This window comes from Lithobates pipiens, unplaced genomic scaffold (genome assembly GCF_037356315.1).
Source record: "Lithobates pipiens isolate NorthernLeopardFrog02 unplaced genomic scaffold, aLitPip1_a1.2 Scaffold_28, whole genome shotgun sequence".
In the NCBI taxonomy this organism is placed as follows: Eukaryota; Metazoa; Chordata; class Amphibia; order Anura; family Ranidae; genus Lithobates; species Lithobates pipiens.
The window spans coordinates 146,933,123-146,954,366 of record NW_027507789.1 but is presented as its reverse complement, the minus strand read 5'-3'; the positions used below and the strand labels follow the sequence as shown (position 1 = coordinate 146,954,366).

General features: G+C 44.0%; 1 protein-coding gene across 1 annotated transcript in view; it reads left to right on the top strand.

Annotated features, from left to right (window-relative positions):
- RECQL5 (RecQ like helicase 5) overlaps positions 1-21,244 on the top strand; it is a 185,053-nt gene that overhangs the window by 97,225 nt on the left and 66,584 nt on the right. Inside the window, exons 11-12 of the mRNA XM_077459673.1 lie at positions 19,197-19,427; positions 19,566-19,668. Of these exons, the coding sequence (XP_077315799.1) occupies positions 19,197-19,427; positions 19,566-19,668 (334 nt within the window). The remainder of the gene's footprint in view (positions 1-19,196; positions 19,428-19,565; positions 19,669-21,244) is intronic.

The following is a 21,244-nucleotide window of genomic DNA, read 5'->3' as shown; positions in this document are numbered from 1 at the left end:
CTAAAAAAAAAAAAAAGAAAAAGAAAAGCAAAATTAACAATAAAAATAAAATAAAATGTAAAGCGCCCCTGTCCCCGTGTGCTGGCAGGCAGAATTGAACGCATACGTAAGTCCCGCCCACATATAAAAATGGTGTTCAAACCACGCATTGAGGTATCGCCGCGAACGTTGGAGCGAGCAATAATTCTAGCCCTAGACCTCCTCTAACTCAAAACATGTAACCAGTTAAAAATTTTAAAGCGTTGCCTATGGAGATTTTTAAGTGCTGAAGTTTGGCACCATTCATTCCATGAGCGTGTGCAATTTTGAAGCATGACATGTTGGGTATCTATTTACTCGGCGTAACATCATCTTTCACATTGTGCAAAAAAACTGGGCTAACTTTTTAATGTTTGAAAAATTGCTGCGCAAATACTGTGCATGATAAAGTTACAACGACCCCCATTGTATTCTCTTGGGCAGGGGTCATCAATCCTGTCCTCAGGGCCCACTAACAGGCCAGGTTTTATGTATTACCTTGGGGAGATGCAGACTAGAATACTGCAATCACTGAGCAGCAAATGATATCACCTGTCATGTATTTCAGTTATCTTGCAAACCTGGCCTGTTAGTGGGCCCTGAGGACAGGATTGATGACCATTGCTCTAGGGTCTTTGCTAAAAAAAAAATACATATATAATGTTTGGGGGTTCTATGTAGTTTTCTAGCAAAGAAATTATGAATTTTACATGTAGCATTGGTCTGCATGGCAATTGGTTAATGTGCTTCTTCTTGAGCCACTCCTTTGTTGCCTTGGCCTTGTGTTTTGGATCAATGTCATGCTGGAATACCCATCCACGACCCATTTTTAATGCCCTGGTTGAGGGAAGGAAGTTCTCACCCAAGATTTGACGGTACATGGCCCTGTCCATCGTCCCTTTTTTATGCAGTGAAGTAGTCCTGTCCACTTAGCAGAAGAACTCCCCCAAAGCGTATATTTTTGGGCTCCATGTTTGATGGTGGGAATGGTGTTCTTGGGGTCATGGGCAGCACTCTTCCTCCTCTCCCTCCAAACACGGCGAGTTGAGTTGATGCCAAAGAGCTTGATTTTGGTCTCCTCTGACCACAACACTTTCACCCAGTTCTCCTCTGAATCATTCAGATGTTCATTAGCAAACTTCAGATGGCCCTGTTCATGTGTTTTCTTGAGCAGGGGGACTTTGGGGCGCTGCAGGATTTCAGTTCTTCATGGTGTAGTGTTACCAATTGTTTTATTGGTGACTATGGTCCCAGCTGCCTTGAGATCATTGACAAGATTCTCCCATGTAGTTCTGGGCTGATACCTGGCCGTTCTCATGATCATTGAAAGTCCACGAGGTGAGATCATGCATGGAGCCCCAGACCGAGGGAGATTGACAGTTTTGTGTTTCTTTCCATTTGCAAAGGGTTGTCACTCTCTCACCAAGATGTTTGGGCGATTGTCTTGTAGCCCATTCCAGCCTTGTGTAGGTCTACAATCTTGTCCCTGACATCCTTGGACAGCTCTTTGGTCTTGGCCATGGTGGAGAGATTGAAATATGATTGTCTTTTATACAGGTAACAAGCTGAGATTAAGAGCACTTAAAGGGAGTGCTCCTAATCTCAGCTTGTTAAATGTATAGAAGACACCTGGGAGCCAGGAAATCTGGCTGATTGATAAGGGTTAAAATACTTATGTCATTCATTAAAATGCAAATCAATGTATCAATTTTTGTTAAAATAAATCTACCATTAAAATTATAGACTGATAATTTCTTTGTCAATGGTCAAATGTCCAAAATCAGCAGGGGATCAATACTTTTTCCCCTTCACTGTATAGTTAAAGTACGCCTAAAACCAAACCTTTATTTATTTATTTTCTTTAAATTGAATAGGAAGAGTAGGGTTTTTTCTTTTTGCTATCTGTGTACCGTTGGGGAAATTTTACTTCACTTCCTGTCCTGTTGACATGGCAGGAAGTAAGAGCAAGTTCTTCAAAGTGAGGAAAACCCATTCTTCAACAGTTATTGTTGGAGCAGGCTTCCTCTCTGTTCCAGGTGAGAATATTGGATTTTTGGTGGCACTGGTTATCAGAACAAGTATAGTGAGTTCATTTTCATACACTAATAAAATTCTGACAGGCATTCTAATTCTTTGTACAAAGGTAATGAAAATGGTTTACCTTAAGATACACTTTAATATTATTGTTAAAGCGGGACTGTACTGCGGAAAAAAATATTAAAAGCCAGCAGCTACAAATACTACAGCTGCTGACTTTTAATAAATGGACACTCACCTGTCCCGGGGTCCAGCAATGCCGAGGCCGATCGATCGCTCGGCTCTCGGCTGCTGCCACCACCATTCTAGGTGAGGGAATCAGGAAGTGAAGCGAATCGGCTTCACTTCCCGGTTCCCTACTGCGCATGCGCGAGTCGCGCAGCGCAATAGGAATTGTCCGCACTGTCTCTGAGACCCGTGTGTGTCCCAGCAGACAGCGCGGCAGGACAGGAAATGGCATATACTCCCACGGGAGTCTATGCCCGGAAGTGGGTGTAAATACCTGTCTTCGACAGGTATCTGCACCCCCCTCCCCCCTGAAAGGTGCCAATTGTGACACCGGAGGGGGGAGGGTTCCGATCAGCGGAAGTTCCACTTTAGGGTGGAACCCCGCTTTAATGATGATTTTATAGGTATGGCATGAACTCTTCCAGACTCCATCTAACATTTTTTAAGCAGTAAGGCCTGTTTCAGCTTGTAAAAAAGCAATGTGAACAGAGAGCCTTTAAAAAGCATTTGCACAGATTTCAGCAAGCTTTGTTGAAGCTCCAGTTTGTAAATGTTGGTCACAGTTCCTAATAGAAGTGCTGATTGCCACTTTAAACAAGCTGCTAGCAGGCTTCAGCACTACTTGAAGACTATTTCTTTAAATTGTATATGCTCCCTTATACCCCTGTGACTTGTCACTTTGCCTGAAGAAGACACTGCTATCGTTTCGGACTCCTTCAGCAGCTTCGGCAATCCGTGCTGGACAGCCGGTTCTGCCAACCAGACGACCACACTGGACACAGAAGCTTTCTCACTTGACACCATCTGCTTACCTAGATGTAGGTTTTTTTTTTGTTTGTTTTAAACAAATGACTTATGCTTTCATTGATGTTGGCGCTGTGGTCCCCTTCTACTTTTCTACGTCCTGATGGTCTTCCCTGGTCTGACGAGTCCTGCTGCACCATGAATGGAGCCTGAACCCATCCATCCCTGATCACATACATCCCAGTGAGCCATCCTGCTATTGTTTTACTACAAGGCTGTTGTCCTTTGCATCCTTTGTTTTTCTTCACATGAATTCAGACCTTAAAGCGGTAGTAAACCCGCAATTTTTTTTATTTTATTTTTTTAACACCTGCAAAGCAAAAGGCATAATGAGCTAGTATGCACCGCATACTAGCTCATTATGAAATACTTACCTTAGAACGAGGCCCCGACATCTGGCCCGATCCACGCCGAGGGAGCTGACATGCTCCTTCGGCGTTTCTTACGGGTATCGCGGCGCCGGCACTGTGAGTGGCCGGAGCCGCGATATCGTCACTCCCGTGCATGCGCGCGGGAGATTTCATTCCGGCCGGTCGGCCACTGCCGGATTTTCAGGCCGAGAATCCCCTTGTGCGCATGCGCCGCTGCAGTCAGTGGCGCATACCGAGGGGAATATCTCCTAAACCGTACAGGTTAAGGAGATATTTTTTTTACCTACAGGCAAGCCTTATTATAGGCTTTCCTGTAGGTAAAAGTAAAAAAATTGAGTATACAACCACTTTAAAGAGCACTGTGGATAGATCTCCCTACAGATCAAAGTACTTTTTTTTTTTTTTTTTTATCTTTTAACATTTCATGTATGTATGTATGAACAATTGAGCAAAGAGAGACTTGTTTTCTTTTGATTCACTACTTGAAGCTCATTAAAAGCTTGCTAGCAGCTTGTTTAAAGTGGCAATCTGCTCTCCTATTGGGACATTTACAAACAGGAGCTGAAGAGTGCTTTAACCACTTAAGGACCAGAAGAATATGCCCCCTTAATGACCATTTTTTGTGATACGGCACTCCATCACTTTAACTGACAATTGCGCGGTAATGTGACATTGTACCCAGACAAAATTTACGTCCTTTTTTTTCCCCCACATATAGAGCTTTCTTTTGGTGGTATTGGAGCACCTAAAAAAAATTTTTTTTTTTTTTTTTTTTACTTTTTGCTATAATACATATCGAGAAAAAAAAATTAAACAATTTTATTCATCAGTTTAGGCCAATATATATTCTTCAACATATTTTTGGTTAAAAAAAATCTCAATAAGCATATATTGGTTTGCACAAAAGTTATCGCGTCTAACTATGGGATAGATTTAGGGACTTTTATTATTTATTATTTTTTTTATTATTTATTTTGCTGGTAATGGCGGCAATTTTTTTTTAAGCGTGATTGCGGTGCACAAATCTGCCCCCAAATGACTTTTTGGTGACCAGTGACGTTAATACATTGATCAGTGCTGTAAAAATGCAGTGGTCAATGTATAAATGACACTGGCATGGAAGGGGTTAACAGGGGACGATCAAGGGGTTAACTGTATTTCCTCAGAGTGTTCTAACTGTAGGGGGGATGGGCTGCCAGGATGACAGAGATCACTGTTCCCGATCACTGGGATCAGTCGCTCTCTGACATGTCCTCTGTCAGAATGAGGATCTGACTTGTTTACAAAGGTAGATCCCCATTCTGCCTTGGTATTAGGAGATCGCGGGTCGCCAGTGGACATTGAGTCCACCTGCCCCGCGGGCATGCCACTGCAGCGGGCGAGAGCGGGCGCTGCCCACGAGCCGTCGTACAGCTGCGGCGATTCGTGAAGGAGAGCCAACCTGTTGCCGTATAACGACGGCAGCTGTTCAGCAACTAGTTAAAGGCTTAGAGAAAGCTGCAGGAAACTGCCCGAAAGCTTCGTAAAAGCTTTGCTGTTCACAATGGTCTTTATACAAGCTGAGGCCCATGTGAAACAAGCCTTATGGAAACATGTTGTTTTTTTGTTTTGATAAAGTTTTTACATAAATGAATAAACCAGATACAGTTTGTAAGGGCGCTCTGAACTTCAGGACCAAGCAAAAAAAAAAACAGATGTCTTTAGGAACCAGAAAGTCTATAATAGGGTATCTTCCACACTTAGGGCTGCACTTATGGAGAGAAGCAATCTCTGAATAGGAAACAGAAAAACAAAGAAAAGGCGCCTCTAAGTGTAGAATTAAAAGCTGTTTAATTTCCCCAAAAAGGGTTAAAAACACTTACAAGATATGTAGACTGGCAGAGCATATCATTAATATCCATGTAGGTGGTCCGGCATGAATGCAGTGGTCACTGGCATATACCAGTTCTTTAGGCTGTGTGTGTCCAGTAGCAGGGAGGTCCAGGGGATGCCAACAGGAAAAACAGCAGGGAGCTCCAAGAGAACTGGCAGGCCAGTCCGCAATCACAGTCTCAAAACACAAGGATCCTGGAAGTGACGTCAGTGGCAGGAGACAATAACCAGCAACCAGCGTGGACCACAAACAGGAAGCAAAACAGGAAGCAGTCATCAAAGAGGGACACGTTTCGGAACATCTCATTGGTTCCTTTATCAACCTGATGACTGTGTGTGTATGGGACTAATTTATACTACCTGGACGGACCTTAGGGGCGGGGATATGTAAATGGAGCGTTATCACAATATAAAGGTATAGGACAGGGGGAGAAACAGAAACAAAATCCCTATCCAAACAAAAAAATATGATTTCTTACAGAGCAACAACCAATAAGCGACATTTAAAAATAAACATAAAATGAAAATAAGAATCAGTATTTTTACACAGTCTTCAATAATGCTTAGGTCTAGGCATAATATATAAGACTGAAGGGGAGGGAGTAGGGGAAAAAAAAAAAAAAGGGAGGGGCAAAAGAAGAAAGGGAATAAAGGGGCAAAGAGAAACTATTTTGAAAAATATATCTAGGGCAAAAAAATATGTATAAATATATTAGCTAAATATATTTAAAAATATATATAATATATAAATATACCGAAAAGGTTAAAATTATTTAAAAATATTTACCATATTGAAAATAATATACTAATAGAAAATTATATACTACTAAAAAGATCTTGCACAAATATATTAGGAAAGGAGGAATCTAGAGAATGGCACTAGTTTCAAAGTCCTCGTTCAACCCTCCAGGGGCAAGAACATTTAAAGTAAAAATCCAAAACATTTCTCTATGACAGAGTTTTCTGAAACGTTCGGCTGAGGGGAGGTTCTTTGGCATTGTCTCAATGACCCAGACCCTTAAACCATCTGTAGATTTTTGATGATACTTGAGGAAATGCCTAGGAACACTGTGATTATCTAATCCACCGGAGATGAAACGGCGATGCTCGCCGAAACGCTTGCGAAGTGGCCTAATGGTTCTCCCTACATAAAACAGGCCGCAAGGACATGTTAGACAGTATACCACATGGTCAGTGGAGCATGTGTGAAAACCCTTGATAGGGTATGTTTTTCCTTTTACAACAAAGTCCTTCTGGCCATGTCTTACAAACTGGCAGGTTTTGCATAATGGTTTGCGGCATTGGTACATACCCGAGATAGCTAGAAAAGTGGGAATAGAGCTACCAGGGGGAGGAGGTTTCTCTTTAAGTTTACTTGGTGCCAATTTTCTCTTAATATTAGGTGCTTTTCTGTACGCAAACTTTGGCCTATTGGGAACAACAGGAAGGAGATGCTCATCCTGAAGCAGCAAGGGCCAATGTCTCCGTACAATACTCTCCATCTGTTTGTGATGAGAATGAAATTGAGTGATGAAGCGTAAATCATTAAGATTTTTACTACCACGGATAGAGGTATATGAAGAGGGAGTTGTATTTTTGTATTGAGAACATGCTGTTTCCACAAGATGTACTGGGAACCCTTTATCAAGGAATTTTGCTTTTAAAGTCTTACTCTGATTATCGTAATCATCAATTCTAGTACAATTCTTTTTCAGTCTGCAAAATTGGCTCTTGGGTATATTGTTGAGCCATTGGGGGTGATGACAACTTTTATAGTGGAGAAATGAGTTCCCTGCAGTAGGTTTGGTAAAATTCTTGGCATGAATATCTTTGCCAACAGAAAATAATTCCAAATCAAGGAAAGCTAACTTATCTTTATCCAGAACAGAGGTGAACTGTAAGCCCATATTATTATTGTTACAATGTGTAACAAAATCTAAGACTGAAGATGCACTGCCATCCCAAATAATAATCACATCATCTATGTAACGACCATAGAACACAATGTGGGAGAGAAAAGGATTGTTTTGCCATATGTGCAAGGATTCCCAATGCCCCATAGTAAGATTGGCATATGAAGGTGCAAAATTTGCCCCCATAGCAGTCCCATTCACTTGAAGAAAGAAATTATTATCGAATTTAAAATAATTGTGAGTGAGACAGAAAGAGGTAGCCTCAACAATAAAGGAGCCACTGCATTCATGCCGGACCACCTACATGGATATTAATGATATGCTCTGCCAGTCTACATATCTTGTAAGTGTTTTTAACCCTTTTTGGGGAAATTAAACAGCTTTTAATTCTACACTTAGAGGCGCCTTTTCTTTGTTTTTCTGTTTCATAAATGAATAAAAGCTGACTATTGTAAGCACTCCTGTCATTGTTTCTCTCCATCTAATGTCCATGTTTGCTGCACAGCTTGGTCTGTTAAAGGTAGTTCAAAAATAGGATCAACAGGTAAAAAAAATTAAAATAAAAAAAAAGTTCTAGGGAACATTGTTAATGCTAGTGACAGATGTCATCATATGTCATTTTTAATCTTGCCATTAGTTCCACTTTAAAGCAAACTTGCATGGCAGATCAACAGGCCTCTTTTCCCAGCCGTACTTACTTCTTTTTTATTTTTATTTTTTCACTCCCCCACTGTTCCATTCAGCTGCTGTGAGTAAAAAAAAAAAATACCTAGTGTCGGGCTTGTACTGTCATGAATAGCTGCACACAGCTGTCACACTCAGCCACAGAAACACCCAAGCAACCATAAGCAAGCTATACGTGATATACCATTTTCTTTCCTTCAAAGATGGGTTTAAGGAAAGAAAATTGCTAAATTCCCCCATCAGCACAGTCAGAGCTATTGTATTCTAACAGTGGGAGGTTTCCTAGCTGCAGAATACAATGATCACTGCCAGCAGCTATAGCCACCAGCAGTAATTGCATTTAAAAAAAAAAAACAGACAGGCTGGTTGTACTGCAGTCGATCTATGGATTGACTTCAGTACAACCAACCTGCACATACACTGATTGAAATCCTGTTGCTGCTGAACTGGCCAATTTTTGATTAACCACTTGCCGCCCGCCCTATAGGCAATTGACGGTGGCAAAGTGGTTTCATAATCCTGATCGGACGTCATATGACGTGATCAGGATTATGATCCGCTGCGCGCCCCCGGGGGCGCGCATCGCGGCGATCGTTGTTGCGGGGTGTCAGTCTGACACCCGGCAACTACGATCTCGGTAAAGAGTCTCCGGAGACTCTTTACCACGTGATCAGCCGTGTCCAATCACGGCTGATCACAGTGTAATTGGAAGAGCCGGTAATCGGCTGTCAGACGCGAGTAGAGGAGAGCCGATCGGCTGCTCCTCTGACAGGGGGGGTCTGTGCTGATCGATTATCAGCACAGCCCCCCCGAGGATGCCCACACTGGACCACCAGGGATGCCACCAGACCACCAGGGAAAAGGTAATCCTCCCTAGACCACCAGGGATGCCAGTCAGCACAATGGATGCCAATCAGTGCCCATAATGGATGTCAATCAGTGCCCACAATGGGCATCACTGATTGGCATGCATTGTTTGGCACTGATTGGCATCCATTAGTACAGTATAACACCAATGCTGCCTATCAGTGCCCACCTGTGCTGCCTATCAGTGCCCACCTGTGCCGCCTATCCATGCCCATCTGTGCCGCCAATCCGTGCCACCCATCCATGCCAATCCGTGCCAGCTATCAGTGCCAATTTGTGCCACCTATCAGTGTCCATCCGTGTCGCCCATCCGTGCCGCCTATCAGTGCCGCCTATCAGTGCCGCCTATCAGTGCCACATATCAGTGCCACTTCATTGGTGCCACATCATTGGTGCCCATCAGTGCCGCCTTTATCAGTGCCCATCAGTGTAGCCCATCAGTGCCCATCAGTGAAGGAGAAAACGTACTTCTTTACAAAGTTTTGAAACTGAAACAAAAAAAAACATTTTTTTTTCCAAATTTTCTGTATTTTTTTATTTGTAGCGCAAAAAATAAAAACCGTAGAGGTGATCAAATACCACCAAAAGAAAGCTCTATTTGTGGGAAAAAAATGATAAAAATTTCATTTGGGTACAGTGTAGCATGACCGCGCAATTGTCATTCAAAGTGCGACAGCGCTGAAAGCGCAAAATTGGTCTGGGCAGGAAGGTGTTTAAGTGCCCAGTATTGAAGTGGTTAATCTGTGGCTGGCCTCAGCGAGCAAAGCTCAGATTATCCTTGGGTTGGACTGACTGATTCTTGAATTCTACATGAATTAGTTTAACCTTGCTATTATGCCTGTTAGTTTTTGCTTGTTAACTGCAGCTAACAACAATCTGCCTATCACTAGGAATCTTATCCAGAGCTTTGTTGTCTATGTACTTTGTCTTTACTTTTGGTTTTGTTCCAATAATGCTGAAAAATACTTTTGTTTCATGAAAAGGTTGGCCCAACTGTGTAAACCTCTTCATTGCTTGGTAGTATAAATTGGCACAACATAATACAGTGTTACTGTGCAGCTCGTTTTGCACAGAGTGGCCCCGAACCTGCTCTTCTGGGTTTCCCCACATCAGATAATCCCCTAGGAGAAGCGCTCTCTCGAGGGGGTTACCTTGGGGGCATGCTCCTGAATCTAGCATTTGCATCCATAGACATGAATGCAGGACTCGGCCCCGCCCCCTAGCGCTCGCGTCATTTGGATTTGATTGACAGTAGCAGGAACCAATGGCTGCCCTGCTTTCAATCTATCCAATCAAGAGCCGGGACTCCATGGATAGAGGCAGAGCGCATCTCCGGCGACAGAAATGAGAAATGTGGGGCTCAGGTAAGTAAAACAGGGGGCTGGGAGGCCGGTCACTGCCAGGTGTTTTTTCACCTTAATGCATCCTGTATACAAGGATTTACAACCCCTTTCATTTGTGAAACGTTTCTGGTCACGAACCAAGGCAAATTTTCCCATATATTTTGTTTTTTTGTTTATATGGGATTATGTATTACGGGGGGCGGGGTCCAGTCCTGCATTCTATGTAAATGTACACAGAAGCAGGACTCTGCGTGCCTGCACGGGTGTCCACCTTAGGAGAACCTTCTTCTGTTTCAATATGTTTATTGTGAATTTTTGAATAAACAGTAATAAACAAAAGAGTACAATCAACTCCTTGTGAGCCCTCGCAGGGGCCACTAATCATGAATATAAATCCAAAGGGCTAACCATCACAATATATTTCTAATAAACTCAGGATAAGGAAGGGAGATGAGCAAAAGGTGGGATCTAGACTGATTCAGTGTCAAACAACTCGTTCCTTAATCATGTTCTGCAAGTAAGCCCTGTTCCTGCCACCCCCGTCCATGGGAGGAAGCAGTTTTTAATTAGCAATGGGAGAGATTACTAATGAGAGAGAAGAGAGATACGGAACAGAAGAAAGAAGGGTAGGGAGGAAAAAAAGGGGGGGGGGAAAGGAAGGGGGGAAAGCTCGGGCTCGGACGCCCCGCCAGGTTAATTCAGACCACGCCCAGGCATGCCGCCTGGAGCGTGGGGAACTCATAAGAGATCCACGGCTCCCAGATCCTTGGAAATTTAGCATGAGAATCATGAACAATACTGGACATACCTTCTTGAAGTAACATAGCAGTCATGCGTGTCTTAACCCCTTGAAAATCTACCCGTTGTGACTTCCAGGCTTGGGCAATGGTCCGCTTGGCCGCTATAAACAGATAGGTAGCCAGCTTCTGTTGAGGGCCACGCAGGCCAGGAACCGGGCAATGTAGGAGAGCTAGCCTAGCGTCCCTTCGAATCGTTAGATGAAAGAGTGTCTGCAGTAAACCAAAGATCCTAGACCAGAACCCCACCAACCTTGGGCAAGCCCACCATGTGTGCATGACATCACCTCGCTGACCACAGTTGCGGAAGCATCTGTCAGTACTCCCAGGGAATGCCCGAGCCGTGCGGGCAGGTACCCAATACCATCGGAACATTACTTTATATGCGGCCTCTAAGGTATTTGTGTTGAACGAGCATTTGGCGACCGTGTGCCAGGCTCTGTTCCAATCCTCTGGGTCTACTGGGTCTTTTTCCCATTGAGTCATATAAGAGAGGGGTGCCGATGGCGGGCGACCATTCAGGGAGGCATAAATGGCCGAGATGAGGCCCGGAGACCCTGGGGAGTGATGGCATGTATGTTCAAAAAAAGTTTTTTGGAAGGGATAGGTGGACGTGCGGCGCAATGCTACAATCCAGTGCTTTTATTGGATAAAGTGATAATGCTCCGTGACCGGCGCCCCCTGCACTTCCCTAATACTCTCCCAGGAGGGGAATGAACGTGAAGATGGAAAATTTTGGACTTGTGGGTAGCCATGCGAAGACCACCAGGAGAATGCCTGGGGCTCCACATGACCGGGAAGGAAAAGAGGGTTATGGGTGATGGGGAGTAGGGGTAGAAAGGGGGACATCAAATTGTTAACCGATCGAACTGAGTCCCACACCTGCAGACCATGAAGCAGCATGGGGCTTAGAGAGGGAGGGCGTAGATTCCTGGGGAGCCAGAGGAGTGCCTGTAGTGAACACTGGTCAGAACCAGGTACCTCTAGGAGCACCCACAGAGGAACATCCGTGGTTGCATGAAGCATGGTCAATGGGGAGATCTGGGCTGCTACGTAGTATTTAGAGATATTGGGGACCCCCAGGCCTCCCCGGAGCCTGTGGGTATAAAGGGTCGCTCTAGGCACCCTAGGGCGTTTGCGCGCCCATATAAATTGGAGGATCCTATTCTGCAGGAGTCGAAGGAAAAAAGCGGGTACCCGGACAGGCAGAGTGCAAAAATAATAAAGGACTTTGGGAAGTATCGTCATCTTTGCCGCCGAGATCCTCCCTACCCAGGAGAGTGAGGGAAATTGCCAGGCTTGCATAAGGGTGGACACCATGCGTAACAGGGGATAATAATTGGCAGAGAATAGGGAGGAGTAAGCTGGAGTCAATTTGACACCTAAATAGTCAATCGAGTGAGATGCCCAACGAAAATGGTCCTGAAGTCGCTGTACCAGTTCCAGAGGGAGGTTAATATTCAGCGCTGTGGTTTTGGAGGGGTTAATTTGAAGACCTGAGAAGGCTGAAAATTGATCTAATACAAGTTGCAGGTTGGGCAGGGAGATGAGCGGGTTTGAAATGGTCAAGAGGGCGTCGTCCGCAAATAGGTTCACTTTGTATTGAGTGCCCGCGTAAGGAATTCCCGAGATATCGCTATTGGCCCTGATCGCCGCCGCCAGCGGCTCCAAGGCCAGGATAAACAGTGCCGGGGACAGGGGGCAGCCCTGTCTAGTTAGGAGAACCTTCTTCAATGCGGGTAGGAGCTACCAGCGCCGCCGGGGAATCCAGAAGTCAAGAATTGGGGCCACTCTGTGCAAAACAAACTGCACAGTGGAGGCAAGTATGACATGTTTGTTATTTAAAAAAACGAGGGGTTACAACCCCTTTAAGATAAAAAAAAAAAACCTTCTGTGTGAAGCAGCACCCCCCCAATTACCACTCTTTCTTTGTTCTTCTTTCTTTCCCTTTTATCCCCCTCTATCCTAATTTCTTGTTTTTTTCCCCCATCCCTCTCTAGCTGTCTTTCTTGTTCTTTCTCTTATTCTTTCTCTCCCTTTTTTCTTTGTTCCGCCCCCTCTTTTCCTCTCCCTTCCATGTACTCTATTTTTATTCCTCCTCTTACTCCTTGGTGGGGGGGAAATAGGATGAGTGGCAGTGCTGGTGGGGAGTTGGGGGATGTATGGCAGTGCTGGCGGGGATTTGGAGGTTTGAGTGGCAGTGTTGGTGGGGATTTGGGGGTTTGAGTGGCAGCGCTGGTGGTGAGTTGGGGCACTGAGTGGCAGCGCTGGCGGGGAGTTGGGCCCTGAGTGGTGGGGAGTTGGGGGATGAGCGGCAGTCCTGGCACGGAGTTGGGGGATGAGCGGCAGTCCTGGCGGGAGTTGGGGGATGAGCGACAGTGCTGGCAGGGAGTTGGGGCCTGAGCGGCAGTGCTGGCGGTGAGTCGGGGCCTGAGCAGCGGTGACTCGTACTTCCTCACCAGTCAGCTGACCGCTAGTCTCTGCCCTCCAGCCATGCCATGAACTGAATGGGCGGCTGCGAAGAGGCTGAGTGGTCGCCCGTGGGCTCCAGGAACAGCCCAGCTAGGCAGCAACAGGCTCCAGGGACAGCCCAAGTTTCGGTGAGCCCTGGCAAATCATCTTTCGACCCCCAGATTGAGAACCACTGCACTAAGCTGACCTCTTTCATGTGTACATCTAAAAACTAAAAATACCTATAGCTCCTCTTTAATCCTTGTTTTGAAAAAATCCCAAACCCCAATTTAATTTAAATAACTAATCTAGGGGCCAGAAAACAGCACTGTGCATCCAGGAAAAGTTCATCTGAGGGCATGATAAAGTTGTAGAATTCATATGGACTGTTTTTTTCCATGATTCCCAATCAAGTGAGCCCACCCTCATGTTAGTTGGGGCAGAAATCTCAGTGGACAGGTTCTCCTTAGACTCTCATTTTGCACTGCTCTTCTCAATATGAACGTGTCCGAGCAGGGAAGATGGCTGTGGCTCGTATTCGCGAACTGAAGCAGAGTTTGCGTACCGAAGCAAATTTTTGTGAACTCTTCTGTTCGGAAACCGAGTTGTTTGTGAACAGAAGCGTTCGTGAACTGCTGTATCACAGTACCTCAAACAATTAACCTGAGGCTTTTAACAAGATGTAGCAGCCCACTGCTAAACGGCTAAGCATAATAATAAACTAGAACTAGACTATAAATTGACTAGAACATCAGTCTGAAAGCTATATTTCTCCTTTTGGCATCAGTGTGATTGCCATGATCAGCAGGTATTAATATCTACTAAGGTACCAATATTTTCCTTGGAGGAACTGAACTCTGTACACAAGAGTGTACACAATGCCTAATATTTTATACTGTTGATACACAGCTGTGGGCACAGGAGTGCCTAGGCACACTCCCATACCAGGAAGCATGTTACAGTCTTTTCAGGGAAAAAGTCAAGACACTTTAATATTTATAGATGTTTCTTATAACATAGCATAGCTTCACTTTTTGACTTAAAAGATAAGTATGTTTTTTTTTGTTTTGTTTTTTAGAATCACACTTACCTAGGTGGATGCAGCATCAATTTGATGCATCTGTCCTCCATCGCCTCTTCACTGAGAACTGAGCGATCAAAAAACGCCGATCGCTCGGTTCCCACAGTTCCCAGAGCAGAGAGCTGGTGATTGTCAGTCACAACTCTCTGCTCTGCCTCCCTCGTTCACTAGAGCTCTGGGCTGTGGAGTGGCGGGAGGGGCCCCGCTCAGGCTCTCAGCTGAGAGGCTGAGCTGGGTGTCGGTCCAGGGGTCTGGGCGGATCCCGACTCTATGGTCATGATGATGCCCGAGCATGAACCCGACGTCTGCTGAAAACAAACTGCACTCCTGTGATGCACAGAAGAATTACAGCCAAACGAGCTTTGGTTGGACTTCTCCTTTAAGGTCTACTTAAGACCCCTTTCACACTGGAGTGTTGCAGGCATTACCGGTAAAGAGGTGCTTTACTGCTGTTATAACGGCGCTATTCAGCTGATAGTGGAGCGCTTTTGAACCCTGCTTGCAGCCAAGGAAAGGGTTGCTAGCGCTGGAAAAGCGGTGCTGTGCCCATTCATTTCAATGGGAAGGGGCGGTGGAGGAGCAGTATATACACCGCACCGCCCCAAAGATTACTTTTTTTTTTCCCATCCTGCAAGCACACCGCCCCAGTGTGAAAGCACTCAGGCTTTCACGCTGGGGTGGCATGAGAGGCGCTTTTACAGGTGCTATTTGTAGCACTAAAACACCTGTAAAACGCCCAAGTGTGAAAGTGCGAAAATAAAATTATGTAGTCAGTTTAAAAAAAAAATCTTAGTACTTAAATCCAGTGAAGATAACTGTGTTCATCTGTAATGCTTTTCAAATATTACCTTCTGTTTTTTTGGTATCCCTGCATGCTATATAAGTATAAATCATGGAGTGCCGTTCAGTCATAAGAAGTGAAGTTGCTGCTATAGTTGCTAGCAGTAATCACTTTCTTCTGGCAGGGACAGTCCCCCCCCCCCCCCCCCCCCCCGCTGGGAGAAGACGATACCCAGCAGATAGGATTCCTGCTTTAGCACTGTCTGTGTTGATGGGAGAATGGAGCAAATTTCTTTCTTGCAACCCATGGTTGCAGGAAAGAAATTTGCTCCATATATGGCTGGTCTTAGTTTAATTTTTTACGTATTAGAATGGAGTGCCTCAAGATTGTGCATCATTTTAAAGAAAGTATCTTGACTGTAAAAGAAGGTTATGAAACACTGGGCTAAGGAGCTGGTAATAGAAGCTTCCAATGGCTGAATAATCTGGGTCGTTGACTGGGAAGAAGGGGCTTGTGGTACTAGAGCAAATCCTGGTGGGTCTTCCCTAATCACAAAGCCAAGCATTGTCAGATATGTTGAAGAGGTTACCTGGCCACCTTCATTACTTCAACAGGAATGGTTTCCGGAGGACAATCTCTGGCCTCCACGATAATCCAGCATCTAGTAATGGCTCAGTGCTTGCCACAGCTACTTGGTGCTAAGAGGAATTCTTTGTGTGTCTCACTTTATTGGCAGGCAGAGCAGCATAGAAAAAAAAAAAAAAAGGGAAAACAAAATAACGAACAAAAGAAAAAACAAGCCAGCAAGTATGAGCAGCGATTCTCCTGTATGACATACACTACGGCGTAGCAATAATATAAAATAGTAGAATTGCAGAGCAGCATAGGTCCCAGAGAAGCATTGTTCAAGGAGCGGTACACTACAGAAAAGTGGTAGTTTTGGAGTAGTAAAGGCTAAATAAAAATTGCTGAAATCAAGTCAAGTGTTGTCTGGATTGTGCTGGATTCATCATTCATTAACTCCCTCTGCAGGAGTTGTTCTCTCAGTATGGAATTCTTATTAGTTAACCGTCTTGTGTCAGACCGTGTAAGTGTTCCACACAGCTTAGTGGCAAATATTTGGCCAGCACATTTTAGGAATGTGCAAGGGGAGGGCAGCTACAAATGAACGGAGACACTTACATTCCCAAACACCATAACAATCTACAAACTATTATAATGCCATAAAAAGAAATGCAATTTAATTATGTACAGTGGATATAAAAAGTCTACACACCCCTGTTACAATGTCAGGTTTCTGCGATGTAAAAAAATGAGACAGATAAATCATTTCATTTTTCCACCTTTTAATGTGACCCATAAACTGTACAACTCAATTGAATAACAAAATAAAATCATTTAGGTGGAGGGAAGTAAAAATAAAAATAAAATAATATGGTTGTGCACACCCTTACACAAATACTTTGTTGAAGCACCTTTTTATTTTATCACAGCACTCAGTTTTTTTGGGTATGAGTCTATCAGAATGGCACATCTTGACTTGGCAATATTTGCCCGCTCTTCTTTGCAAAAACACTCCAAATCTGTCAGATTGCGATGGCATCTCCTGTGCACAGCCCTCTTCAGATCACCCCATAGGTTTTCAACCAGATTCAGGTCTGGGCTCTGGCTGAGACATTCCAAAACTTTAATCTTCTTTTGGTGAAGCCTTTGTTGATTTGGGTGTATGCTTTGGGTGGTTGTTGTGCTTAAAGATGAAGTTCCTCTTCATGTTCAGCTTTTTAGCAGGAGCCTGAAGGTTTTGCCAATATTGACTGGTATTTGGAACTCTTTATAAATTCCCTCTACCTTGACTAAGGCCCCTGTTCCAGCTGACGGAAAACAGCCCCCACCATGCTTTACGTGGGTATGGTGTTCTTTTGGTGATGTGCAGTGTTGTATTTGAGCCAAAAAATCTTTTGAAATTATTGTCAAAGTTCAACCTTGGTTTCATCAGGCCATAAGGCCTGGTTCACACTGGTGCAATGCAGGAAACCCTGCAAATCTAGTGTGGGTTCCTGCATCACACCTGACTTGCAGGCAGTTCACACTGCCCTCTGCAAACTGCTATGGGTGTCAATACAAAGTTAACAACCCCCCCAGATCGGTTTGCAGATCCCAGTGGAAACTGTGAACACCCATGCGATCCAATTCTGGGGTGGATGAAAAAAAAGGGTGCTGCACAAGTTTGTTCCGAATGCGATGTGAATTCGGCCATGTAGTTTGGCTGAATTTGCTGCGCATAGACATTGCATATGATCTACACAGCAATGCGGTGTGAATCACATGCGCTATCTGGCATCGCACCAGTCTGACCAGCCCTAACACATTTTCCCACATGCTTTTGGGAGACTTCACATGTGTTTTTGCAAATTTTAGCTGGGCTTGGATGTTTTTCTTCGTAAGAAAAGGCTTCTGTCTTGCCACTCTACCCCATAGCCCAGACATATAAAGAATACGGGAGATTGTTGTCACATGTACCACACAGCCAGTACTTGCCAGATATTCCTGCAGCTCCTTTAATGTTTCTGTATACCTCTTGGCAGCCTACTGACCAGTTTTCTTCTCAACTTTTCATAAATTTTGGAGGGACTTCCAGTTTTTGGTAATGTCACCGTTGTGCCATATTTTCTCCACTTGATGAGGACTGTCTTCCCTGTGTTCCATGGTATATATAATGCCTTGGTAATCCTTTTGTACCCTTCTCCTCACTGATGCCTTTTAACAATAAGATCCCTCTGATTCTTTGGAAGCTCTCTGTGGACCATGGCATTTGCCGTAGGATGCGACTAATAAAATGTCAGGAAAGACCTACTAGAACAGTGGAACTTTATTTGGGGTTCCAAAATTATAAGAGGGTGTTCACACTTATACAATTACCTGAAGTTGCATGGCCTGAAGTGATGTGACGGAAGCTCTGCCTCTATGCGTTTCGTCACTGTTTTGCACCACAGGAGTTATGAATTGTTATTGCTATATTTATTAATGTTATTTATTTTTATATTCATTTGTATACATAGGTTTATATGTTAATATTGTATTGGTGGGAAATCACAGTTAATCACTAGTGCCCCCTATATTTTATATCCCTAATTTCAGTGTTTATACACTTCGTTGGGTGACAGCGCAAGTTTTTTTTATTTTGTATTTCGTAACAGATTTGTATTCATTGGTGTTCTTTGGTTTCAACGTTGTGGTGCATAGTGGTGTCTACTAAATATTAGCCGCAGGTACTGTGGAGCAGTTCATCCTCCAAGGTCTTTTTTTTTTTCTTTTAGCAGCATATCCCATCCTGCACCCTCCTCCCAGTGTCCATGCTTTGTGTTTATAGCACAGATTAGGAGGCTGGACGGCTGCTTAGTCACTTTTGCGGGGGTAGTGGGCTGAGCTTAGCTGATCAGAAATAAAAACTCTTCACAGCTTCTGCTGTGAATGTTAAAGATCAATTGCTTGTTGAGAACATGCAAATGCATCTGGCCACAAATTCTCTTTAAAATATATGTAAAGCCAAAAACTTATGGATAGAGCGTTGAAGGATTAGAAGCCCTGTCAGATTTTTCTGCTATGCGAGGCTTGATGAAGGAGATTTTCCCTGACTTCCTTTCCTCCTGACAACAGTTTCCCCAGAAGTAGGGAAAATACTGCAATATAGACCTGGATAAAATCTCACAGGGTTCCTAGCACTTCCTGTCTATTAAAATGTCAGCAAGATAGGAGGTAAAGGTAGGACAGCACTTGCATACATTGGGTATACCTAGAGTTCTTGCTCTTTTTGGAGTAGACACTTTGCAGGCGCATAGAAAAGGATCCTAGATGTTAAAATCAGCCTTTTCAAGAAGTCTGAGAAGTTACAGTATGTATTGTTCCTTATGTTCTGGTCATTAAATCTGACTTATTGTTACTTTTTCAGGTGCCGCCATGCTGCCATTGCATCATATTTTGGTGACATAAAGCCTCAATGTAACAAGTGCTGTGATTGTTGTAAAAACCCTCAGCTGGTGAAGAAACAGACTGAACAGTTACAGACCTTGCTCCTAGGTAGAAGCAGAACCTGCATTGAGCAACCTGCAGCTCGACCTGGACCATTTGGCTATAACACAGATCTTTATGAAGGGGGCAGGAAGGGGTATGGGTTTGAAAGGTAAGAAAAATTTATTGGTTAATATCTATACTAGTTTGGCAGATTGGCAAAGTCTGGTGATTTATTGCTGCGCTGTTTTTCTGCATCGTTAATGTTTGCCCTTTAATGTGTTTGTTAATCCTTGTTACTCATTTCTAGATGTGATGAGGATGATGATTCTGATGGAGGACAGGAGGATTCATCTGACATACGTAAGAAGAAATGGAACAGTTTCTTTCAGAAACAGATGAATCTAAGGAAGGTGAGGGGTGTGAAGTTGACTCGGTATCCAATAACAGTGGTTTGTGGTATGGTAAGGGTAGCAGAAGTTCAATAAAAACATTGAGAAGTTAAAATCCCAGTGAGAAGAGTGCACGCACCCATGATCTAGTGGGCGTGTCCCAGACACACGTTAATAACGGTACAAGTGGGCACATTACGGTGTCCTCTTTAGTTGTATTGCTTGTGAGTTGAAGAGACTCGCTTCTCCAGGGACCTGTGCCTCCTACATTTCCTCTGTTCTACCACTGCAGCCTCCATTAGTCTCTTTAGTATACGGCACGTTTGAGAGTGTCAGATGCCTGTGTCCCCTGCCCCTGTGCTTCTATCCTCCAACCCCAATTGTATAGCAGAAGAATTATTATGCTAGAGAAAATATGCCAAAGAGAATTATGAAAAGAAGTACAGCCAAACAAGCTTTAACCCCACTATGATATATAGAGGACTTTTAATAAAATTCAATGAACTAGGCTTGAATGGGATTGATGTTATGGTTCTCCGGTTCTCTGTCAATGAGAAATATCAGAAGCAATAAAAATAAATATTCTCTCTGCTGTTTTTGGTGCTTAGTGACTTTTGTCTTTTTCCCCTTGCTTTGAAATAGCGAAATATTGATTGTCTCCCTACTTGGGTTGCTTTACTAAAAGTGGAGAGTGTAAAATCTGGTGCAGCTGTGAATGGTAATCGGCTTCTAACTTCAGCTTCAGATTTTGCACACTCCAGTTTTAGTAAATCAACCCTGCTGTATCCTATGATATCCACATTCTTACCATTTCTTTCCCTCATTCAGAGGCTATAAAAGAACAAATTGGGATATCAAAAAACAAACATTCATTCTCATCTCTATGCTGCAGCCCCGATCTGATGCTGCAACTGTCTCACATTGACTCAAGAATTGAGCAATCCCTTGACTGGTGATTGCTCAGTTTTCTGTCTTCTCAGATGGGAGAATGGTGACCGTCAGTCACCGCTCCTTGACTCAGCCCACCAGCACTCACTGGAGTGCAGGGCTTGAGGAGGGGATGGAACAGTTGGTTCTGGATTTCAGCTTTGCACTGAGAGGCAAGGCCAGCTGTTATTCGGGCTCATGGGTGGATCCTGACAATATGTCTGGGATCCTTCTAAAGCCTGTAGTAGCTCTGCCATGTCTTTCTGGGTCACAGAAGGGCAAGCGCAACTGCCCTGCTGTGACCCACAAGAGAAGCTTTGGCCATACTTCCCTTTTAACCCTTTTCAACAAGTTAGATATTTTATCTACAACTCTTTAGTAAAGGCGTATTCGTTTTTTATTTGGTAGATTGCTTTAAAGGAGTTGTTGAGCTTAATTTTTTCAAAATAATAAACATGTTATACTAACCTGCCCTGTGCAGTGATTTTTGCATAGAGCAGCCCCGATCCCCCTCTTCTGGGGTCCCCCACCAGCAATCTTGTCTCCTCCTCAATACACCATTATAGGAAGCCACTTCCTATGGGGGCTCCCGAGCTGGGCTGTGTGTATGTTGGCTCCCCCTTTGCTAACCTGATTTGATTGATGGCAGCAGGAGCCAATGGCTCCCACT